Genomic DNA, 10106 nt, shown 5'->3' with positions numbered 1-10106 from the left:
AGATCAATGCCATGACATCCTTTTGGTTGGAGGGTTTATGAATGTGGCACCAGTTGCAAAGCTCAGCCATAGTCTAAATGTATTGCTATTTGGTTCACTACTTCTCCCACATTTAGCCATTTGATCAGGGTAAATGTTTCGGAGAGAGTAGTAAACCCCTTCTCCTCCCTCCCCTCCCCCCATCAAAGGGAAGAGAAAAACAAATGTTTAGAATAGAAAACAATTTATGAGAGAAAGGGAGGCCTTTTGTTTGCTTGTCCTCGAGCTGAAGGTCAGACACCACACAGAAGGCTGTTCGTTGAGCTATCAATCATTTAATAAAACCCAGTTAATCCAATTTCGGGTTTGTGCATATATATGTGGGGGGGGGGGCGTATTTGCCTTCTCTTTCCCCGGGTTCTTCTCCAGCAAACCTGGGGTAGATGACTACTAAAGCCCTGGTCTTCCTGCATGTTGTGGAGGTACTCTCAGGTAATGCTCTGGTTGCTGTGAAAGCAGGGGTTAAAGCTTTAACTGAGGGTATCTCTGCTGGCTGTTGTAGCGCCTAACTGCTTGGGGTGGGAGATGCTGCTGCTGCTCCTGCTGCTGCTGCAAGGCGTGTCTGGGGCTGAGCTCATGTGATGAAGAGAGGGAAAAACAAGGGTGGGGGAGGAGGCAGAGAGGTGGTGGCTTTTTTTTTTTTTTTTTTTTTTTTTTAAAGGAGTTTGCAGAGAGCTTGTCGTCCTCATTCGCAGTCCCGGCTCATCCCGAAGAGGCAGAGGCAGGTGAATCCAAGTGGTTTGGGACCACGGTCTCTAAGGAGTCTGTCCTCCCTCTTCCCCAACCGACTGCTGGGAATCTCCGTGAGGCTGGTGAAAAGCCGATCGGTGCGGTGTGTTGCGGCTGACCCGAGGAGAACCGCAGTGGAGCCATGGGCGCGGGGAGCTCGACAGTGACGGCGCCGCCGGGGTCGCCGCTGGATGCACCCGAGCCGGGAGCTGCAGGGGCCCCGGTGCTAGCGGAGCAGGAGAACAGCAGCCCCTTTCCGGAGGCTGCAGCCACAGCTGCAGCAGCTGCGCTGGAACCTCCCGTAGACCACGACACGAGCGCAGCCCCCGCTTCCCCCAAGGTAACGCGTCCTTCTCCCATCCTCGCCACACTCCCTCCTTCTGCCCCTCCACCCATAAGGGCGGGGGGCGCTACCAGCTCTTGGGATAGGCGTCAGCTGCTGGGGGTTGGGGGATGTGACCCCTATTTATTATTGCCGTCTGCCTGGGAAAAAACTTTTCCAGTAGTCTCTTAGCGAGCTAGAGGCAGGAAAAAGCCCGGCTAATTTCTCGCTGCCCCGTGGCCCCTCGAGTGGGTAGCTGGGCTAGGTCAGGCGGCACACGCTAGTCCTGGATGCGCGGATGTAGTTGCTGAGCTGCCGGGGCTTCCTCCGCCCCCCACATGCCGCTGCCACTGCCCGTGCCCTCAGCCCTCTGGATATTCCCCGAGTTAGATGCGGTCCTTTTTTTTTTTTCTTTTCTAAACCTACGGATTAAAGGACCACCGGACATTTAAGTCTTCCCCTTCCTTTCTGCCTTATTCTCCCACTCCCGGAAGGGAAATAAGATCATTAGGTGAGACCGACCCTAGTCTAGAAGTTCTCTCCAGCTTCTGTGTTCTGATGGGCGGGGGTTTTAGAGCACTGGATATTCCCCACCCTCATTTCTCCTTGTATTTTTCGTGGGAAGATCTATGGGAAGAGCTCTTTCCTGCAGCCCAAACACACACTGCTTGTTGGTACCCTGTCCTGCGACAGCTGCTCTCTGCTCTGCAGGCACTTCGTCTTCCTTATGCAGAGGATGCTTGCAGTGTAGTTGCTCCTTGCCAAGGAAAACCTGTGCAAGCTCGGTTTTCGCATAGGGAAAGAGCGGTTCTGGAAATGACAAGTTGCCCAAAGTGGGCGGCACCCCACCCATTTTCTCTGGGTTCATTGTCTTTGGACCTCGTAGGATAAATAAATAGCGACTTTGGAAGTTCTCACCGGATATGTTTGTAGATTAATACATACTCAGTGTGTATACTTTCTCTTGGGAAGATAACTTTAGTCGTAGATGCTTTAGAAGTACAATATTGATTACGCTGCTCTGCTTCTGCTTGAAAAACGGAATTAGCTGATTCTGGCCACTAGGGCTTTTTTTTTTTTTTCCCCCTTAAGGAATTGAACCTGCAAAAAATTTTCTAGTAAATGTGTATATTTCAACAAGACAAATACTTGCACCTAGTTTTGAAGAATGTTTATGAACTCATTTCTGGATATTTAGACAATTAAATAAATTCTAATTTAATGTTTAGTTTTAAAGAGAAGGAACAAAGCTTTACTGTCTTCAAATTTCTCTAGACTTTTTTTTTTTCTTCACATTCTAGGCTTCATTTGATCTTGAATACAAGGATCAATATTTTATTCCCTGAACCTCAACAAACTGAGCTTTTCTTTAGGCTAGTTGTTCCTTAGTTATTTTGCTTTGAGGATGTTGACATGATTCATTTTGCCCTAATGCCTTAAAGAAATCCTTCTTATAATACAAGCTACTAGTCTGTGACTACAAAGCTACATTTCTAGTAGCTAACAGGCAATGATAATAAATGGTATATTAAGGTATGCATAAGATTTTTAAAAAACAGATTTAAAAAAAGAATTGGATTTAAGAGAATGTGAATACAGTTGAGGTCATGATAAATGGTAAAATATCTTTTTTTTTTAAAACTATACCCTACAATTTTATGAATCCAGTTATCACAATAAAAATTTAGGATTTAAGTAACTGATAAAAAAAGTGTTAAAAACTTGACCATTAATTTTTTGAAAACACCAAGTAGAATTTTGAGCTTATAGTTGAATTATGAATGTGATTATCTTCTTAAGTGCTTCCTTCTCAAGAATGGCCCACTCAGGCTCTTCTCCCTTCCAGGAATCTTGAAACACCCAAACTCTACAGATGGTTATACAATGTGAACCAAAACTCTTTGTGCATAGATTTAATTTTTTTTTTTTATTTTCAAAATACATGCATAGTTTTCAACATTCACCCTTGCAAAATCTTGTTCCAAATTTTTTTTCTCCCTCCCTTTTCCCCACTTCCTCCCTCAGACAGCAAGTAATCCAATGTGCAATTCTTCTATACATATTTCCACAATTATGCTGCACAAGAAAAATCAGATCAAAAAAGAAAAAAATAAGAAAGAAAACAAGCACACAACAACAAAAAAGGTGAAAATACTGTTATGATCCACACTTAGTCCCTACAGTCCTTTCTGGATGGTTCTATCCATCACAAGTCTATTGGAACTGTATATAAGATTTAAGAGTTTAATGGCTTAAGATTGCACTAAGATTTTTTGGGACACCCTGAGTGTTTTTAAAGTGGTTTCTTAAAATGAAAAAATATATAATTCATGAACTGTTGACATATTATTTGGACAGTAGTTTGACAACCGATATAAATTTACCTTTTGGCTGATCGGATATTATGGGAGAATATGCAGGGTTGGGTTTTTTTTTCCCCATTTAAACTACTCTCCAGTTTCATGAACTGAATTTGTTTGGAGCACCAATCTAAGTGGGAAGAAACACAGTCCCAGATAACTGTCAGTTAATGGATGTTTTTTGACTCCAGCAGCTCTGAAAGACCTTGTACTAAAGCATGGATTGGAGAATATGGGGTGCTTCAAGTAAGAGTGTTAGTGATATAGAAGCATCTTTATCAATGCAATCAGGAACAGTTTTGAAGTATGGGAAAGATGCTGTGAAATACCAAAGCTATTTTTAAAAGGAATCCAAATTGAGTGACTTCAGGTTTCTTCATCCTGACATCTTTAACATTACAACTAGCATCAACTGAATCAAACATTTGGGGTCTGTTGAGATATCCTTAAATTCTGGTCCTCTTTTAATTTTACTTGGGTGCTAGTTAACCTAGTTTGGGGCTTCCCAGGGTTCTTTGCTTCTGCTTCTGACCATTTAATTGCTCATTAGCACCTCTCTGTTTTTGGCAAAAGATATAAAAGAGATAAAATTCCAATTAGTCTGTTATGTTCCATGTTGGCACATTTATTTAATTTTCTTTGTAGAAGACTGAAACCTTTGAATAAAATAAACTTGGGGTATTTTTCTTGATTTATTATCCTTGATGTCCATGTGTCTTTCTCATTTGTGTAGACAATAGCTAGTTAACCACATAATTATTGAAATGTCTTAGTTCCATCCATTAGTTCAGTTTCAATTCTCTTCATTATCCAAATAATAAAAAATAATATAAAATATTTACAGATTCAAGTTGGCTTGAATTATATTTTATCCTGTAATGTGTAGAGATGTTTAAGGGTGTGGTATAAGCTTTTTCCTTGATAATTTTCTACTTTAAAATATTTTAATCTCATAATTTCATCCTTTTTGTATGTGATTTGCTTATCCTTAATTTCATTGACTCAGTTAGACACAAACTATCAGACTATCACTTTTTCCCATTCCTATATTTATCAGTGTATCAGTTGTGTTTGTTTATTTATTAGCTGTGCAACCTTAAGCTTCACCCCTGGCTTTCACTTTGGGCTGTTTCCTGATTTGTAAAATGAAGACAAACTACTTGTAATATGTATTTCAACAAGGTTGTTGTGAGGAAAACACCAGTATATAATACAAGTTATTTATTTACATTAGATAGAAATTGCACCATTCTCTCCTTTGTGATTTCTAGCTATTGAAGCAGCTGTGAAATAAAACCAATGTGATTGATTACTTTGGACTTTCTGCCTACAGGTGCTATCTATCTGTGGTAAGGGAGATTTCTTGAATTTTCTATATTTGGACCTTCCTAAAATTCCAAAACAACAGTGTTTTAGCTAGATTTGCTCTGCAATTGTATTTCTTTTTTTTCAATTAGTAACTCACTGAAAGATATGCAAATTACTGTGAACACACTCTATCAAAAGATGATACAGTAATTACATTATCTAATCTAGTAGGTTAAAGGGAATAAGACTTAAATGGTCAAATGATTTTAGTTGCTTCATCTTAGCATTTTAGTGCATACAAAGGATGTATTATTTTACCTTTTACACAGATGCATGGCTAGTTGTAAATTTTTAAAAAAGGAAATTCTTTCAATAATACTAGTCTGAGGCTGATTTCTAAGTTTAATACTCATATTTGATAGTCACTAGTGCTGGAGGATTAGATTAACTACTTAAAGTAACTCCTTTTAGAGTTACTTCTGGCTACTTCAAGTTACTCTAAGTCTCCTATCACATTTTGCTTTCAGATTCTTAAACAATTACTTAAAATTTTGTCACTAAGATCCTTGACCTATCTCTATCTCTCTACCCTTAAGATAATTAAGTTTTAGAGTAAACTTAAAATAGGCCAAAGCTTTGCATTACTATGAGACATTATCTTTCCCCAGCTGGGGACAGGAAAGTAAGGAAAGAGGTTTGAGCAGGGGGCCAGCCTAGACAGGCCGTATATGTTTCCATTCCATTTCAATAAACATGGCACCATTATTGGTTAGAAGTATTAGAAAATAACCATGAGACCAGGCCATATTCATCACAGTGTCTGGCACATGGAATGTGCTTGGTAAATTCTTGATTGATTCAAGTCAAAACATTATCTTGGGATGGTAGCCCAATTCTAGGTGGGTTTGAATTTATACAGTATTTACGTACATGTATGTTGAAGTCTAGTAAAAAAAAGTCCTTGGTGAGGATGTCAATTTCATTTTTCATTGCATTTGCAGAACCAGAGCATCTGATACCTAGGAAGTGGTAAATACATATTTGTGAACTTTTAAAGTAAGAGCCTATGTGGATGAAAAATATAAATTAATTAGATGTAGACGTCATTCCCTCCATGATATTGATAATTGGTGATTAAAAGCCAATCTAGTTTATGTTCTTCACCATGAATTTGCATGTAAGCTTAAGTCTCAATTTCCATATCCAAAAAAACAGATCTTTACAGAGTTGTTAATCACTTTAGTTTTGGAACCCCTGTCTTAGTGCTGAAGTATCTTGGTTGCTAAATAATCACAAACTCACATAACCAGCCTCAGGAAAGATCTTTTTTCATAACACATCCAATTGGCAGCTCTAATATTCTTCTTGCCATATACTTCTTAGGAATACAAATTCTTCCTACTCTCTTGATCTGGAAAATGTAATAAATCAATACTACTATTTTTTTTTTTCCTAGAAAGGATCAATTAAATGTTCAATGGTTATTCTTGTGCCTTCCCAGGCCAAAACACCTTTCCCCTGGGCCATTTCAGTCCTAACTTATATCACTCTTGTTTTTATATTTATATCCTTAGCATTTACAAAAATATGATACATAATAATAACTATTTCATTCATTCATGTCAGCTTGCCATTTTAAATAGTTAATTCATTTAAAAATATCAGGCAACCAAAAACTAACAAAGAAAAATATTTCAAAAGATTTGTGACTTCAGTGATGTGCGTACTTTCAGATCATAACCTCTTCATGCTTTAAAAGATAATCTTCATAAGTTGCTGTGGACAAGAAATGTAATTGCCCAGTGGCCAACTTTCTGTTAATGAGCATTGCTAAATTTAGCCAGTCTGTTCCTGTGACCATCTGTCACCAGGTCTTTGCAGCTTGGTGGGATGTGCCACAACTTCTACTGGCACAGTCGTCAAAAACCAAGGATGAGGAATGAAAGTGGTAGAAAAACAAACAATAGAGTAAAATTCATATTTGGATTTGGGGTGTGGAATGGAGTCACTTTAAGTCACATGAAAAAAAATCAGGTATTCATAAAACAGATTTACAAATTATTATAAATTCTTAAATTATTTTTAATATGAAATTATTTTAAGTTTAAGATTAAAAAGCCACAGTTTTTAATTTACCTTTCCAGCTAAATAAATACTTTTTGCTCATTTAGAGACTAAGAATTGAAAGGAACATTTTAAATAATTTTTAACTTGTAGATTTATTGGAAGGTTTAAATGAGAGATAATATAGTATCAGGGCTTTTTTGGATTTCACTTGATGTTTACCCTAATGATGTATTTGAAGTTCAGTGCTCCAAATAATGAGATGGTTGTAGGCACCAAATGCTGAGATTTAGGAGAGCAATTGGAATGAAATGATGGGGTTTAACATCAAATGTTGGGGGTCAGTTACATGACAAATTCCCAATCTTTGCAAAATCTTTGGCAAAAAATACATTTATTTATGAGAAAAAGCTACAGATAAAATGAAGAGTTAAAATAGATACCAGGAATGGAAAATATGAAATAGATTTGGGAGAACATATAGTTAACAATGGAATTCACAATTAACCAGGAGAAAAGGAATATACCCTGAGAAAAGTATACCCTTAGCTGGCAGACAAAATCCATAGAGTAGTTTAGCACCGTAAAAGAGTTAACTATGAGAAAGGGGATATATCATGAAGCTGGAATATGCCCTTAACTGGCAGGCTTAATCCATACAAGAGTGCAGCACCCTAAACAAGTTAGCTAAAAGATATGAGGCTTTGTGGGATGAGGATGAGAGGAAAGACACTATGAAAGCATGGGAGAGGAGTGAGGAGAAAGACACTATGAGGGAGAATGCTGTGGTGGGCTAACTCAAAAGGGATTCAGCAAAGGCTGCAAGGGCCACCGACAAGGTTTATAGGGGAAATTTAACCTCAGGTGTTTGATATAACTTGACTTTCTGAATAGATACAGTAAGGTGGAATTATCCAAGACCTCCATAGAGGGTGGGTCTGTAAGGTTGAGCTGATCCCTATCAGTGCACTTTTTTGTTTGTGTTAGGCTTTCTCTACCACCTCTAACTAGAAACCCAAGATTTCATCACTGTGATCTTGAATATTTAATTATATCCATAACTGTTGTGTGTGTGTGAGTGTGTGCTCACCTGCCTGCCTCCTTACTTCACTGTTGTATATACATATCTCCTGGCTTCACTATATGTATATATGTATAATTACAAAACAAATGATGATTTCATTTTGGATTTTCACCACTGTGTTATACAGTTTAAATATATTTTGCTGATTAAAAAAAAAAAAAAAAACAGGCTCAGGAAATAATTATTTACCCAGTGGTGCAGCTAGTAACTACGTGGAAGACCTGAGCTTCTTCTGATTCCAAGTTCATGCTACCCTGTCAATGGTACATCATGTAGGCTTGAGTTATGGAGTTAAGATCTGACAAAGAAAAACAAATAGTTATTGTGTCTTCTTTAGTAAAAATAGTCTTCCTTCAAAATCTTTTCTCCTTTTATAAGTCAGCTAGGTAGCACAGTGGATAGAATTCTGGAATTGATATTACAAAGACCTAATTTTAAAGCCTTTTTAAAAGATATTCACTAGATATGTGGTTTTAGGTAAGTCACTTAACTTGATTTCTACCTGAGTGTCTTCAACTGTAAAATGAGGATAACAATAGTATCTATATCTTAGGATCATGGTGAAGATAAAAGTATGATATTTATAATTTAATATTAGGAAAATGTAAAATATTTGTAAAGTTCTTTGCAAACCTTAAAGGGCTACATAAATACTAGCTATTATTATCATCATTATTATTTTTCCATGTGATTAAGTTTACTTTCTTAAAAGTATAATTTAATCTTGTAAATTTTTAAAAAGAAAATAGTATTTTGGAATTATTACAGATTGACAAACTTAAATTATTAAGGGGAAAAAGAAGATTTTTTATCCTTTTTACAATAAGGATATTTTAAATATAGGCCCTTATTCTTTTTTTTACTTTTTGAGTTTACAAATAAAGGTACTTTTAAATAATATTAGTTATCTGGTGCGATTATGGGAAGAGACTCTGAGTGCCAGAAATTTCTTCCTAACCCTTGCCCTTCACAAAAATGGGATTAAGAGGAAACTGATAGCCACTCCTTAAGAAAACAATATTCTGAAACTCTTGGAATCTTTTCTTACAATGGTTGAACTATGCCTTGAGCTCTGCCTGGAACTGTCTCATTTTTACTTTAAACATTTGATGGATTCTGTTTTCTTACTCTGTTGAAATGCGTAAGTTATCACCAAAATATTATAGTTGAATGATTATCATCCTGTTTCTATTTCCAAATTAGGACAAATGTTTACTTTTGCAAAAGTGAAACAAAATCCTGAAGTTGTAATTCTGGCTAGGCCTAATTTACTTTTGCTATCATTTTCAATCTTGTCTGATATGTAAATGTGATATCTCCATTCCATTTTGCAATTAAATGGATAACCTTCCCTTATTCTATGCAGAAATGTGAAACTACAATAATTCTGAATGGGAAGATCATTAGTAATCCATTTGAGCAATCAAGTGCCTACTGTGTCTACTAGGCAATATATTACAAATTTAAAAAAAAAATCATTCTCTTGCTATTTCCCTTCTTTCCCCTACAGTTTACAATTTAGTTTTTGAATGCTGATTTCTAACAACTGGGAAAAAAATAATAGAAAGGAATATCCTCTTAGTTCTTTTTATTTTAATTAACTGGGTGATTTTAACTTAAAAAGAAATCCTAAACAAATGAATTCTTTTCATCTTGTTCCTCTGGTGGGAGGAGCTTTATGGACTTAAAAATGGAACCTGCCACCTAGTAAGTACATCAGTTCCTAATAACCTGGATGGTTTCCCTTTTGTTGTATGCATAAATCAAATCATAATATCTAGTGAGATATAATTTATATTTAAGATATTGTGTTGGGGGCATAAATTCCTGATGAAATTAAAATCTTGTAAAGGTAGAAAGTCACATTATTAAAAAAAAAAAAAAACAGGTTATGGCAATTAGATTTGAAAACTATGTTACAGGATTGCTTACCTAGCAACAAATATTTATTAATCCAGGAATTATCCAGTTCTGGGGATACAAAAAAATAAAAAAAGATAAAAACACCATCCTTGTTACTCAAGGAACATTGTAATGGGAAACTCAAGTATAAATGATTATGTTCATATAAAATATATATAGTATAAATAAATATAAGGTGATCTGAGAGGAATGGAAGAGAATTGAAAACCTGGAAAAATTTTCTGTAGAAAATAAGATTTGGACTAATTAAGTCTTTTTTAAAAAATTAGTAAAGCTT

The 10106-nt window shown here is 36.4% G+C and overlaps 1 protein-coding gene across 1 annotated transcript in view; it reads left to right on the top strand.

The window, feature by feature from the left end:
- Nucleotides 1-713: 713 nt before the first annotated feature.
- Nucleotides 714-10106, top strand: part of AKAP12 (A-kinase anchoring protein 12) — a 120584-nt gene continuing 111191 nt past the window's right edge. Inside the window, exon 1 of the mRNA XM_074309551.1 lies at nucleotides 714-1108. Coding sequence (XP_074165652.1) covers nucleotides 911-1108 — 198 coding nt within the window. The 5' untranslated portion in view covers nucleotides 714-910. The remainder of the gene's footprint in view (nucleotides 1109-10106) is intronic.

The sequence above is a fragment of the Sminthopsis crassicaudata genome, chromosome 4 (assembly GCF_048593235.1).
Source record: "Sminthopsis crassicaudata isolate SCR6 chromosome 4, ASM4859323v1, whole genome shotgun sequence".
Taxonomy (NCBI): domain Eukaryota; kingdom Metazoa; phylum Chordata; class Mammalia; order Dasyuromorphia; family Dasyuridae; genus Sminthopsis; species Sminthopsis crassicaudata.
The sequence above is the reverse complement of the archived record's forward strand: the minus strand, read 5'-3'. Positions and strand labels throughout refer to the sequence as shown.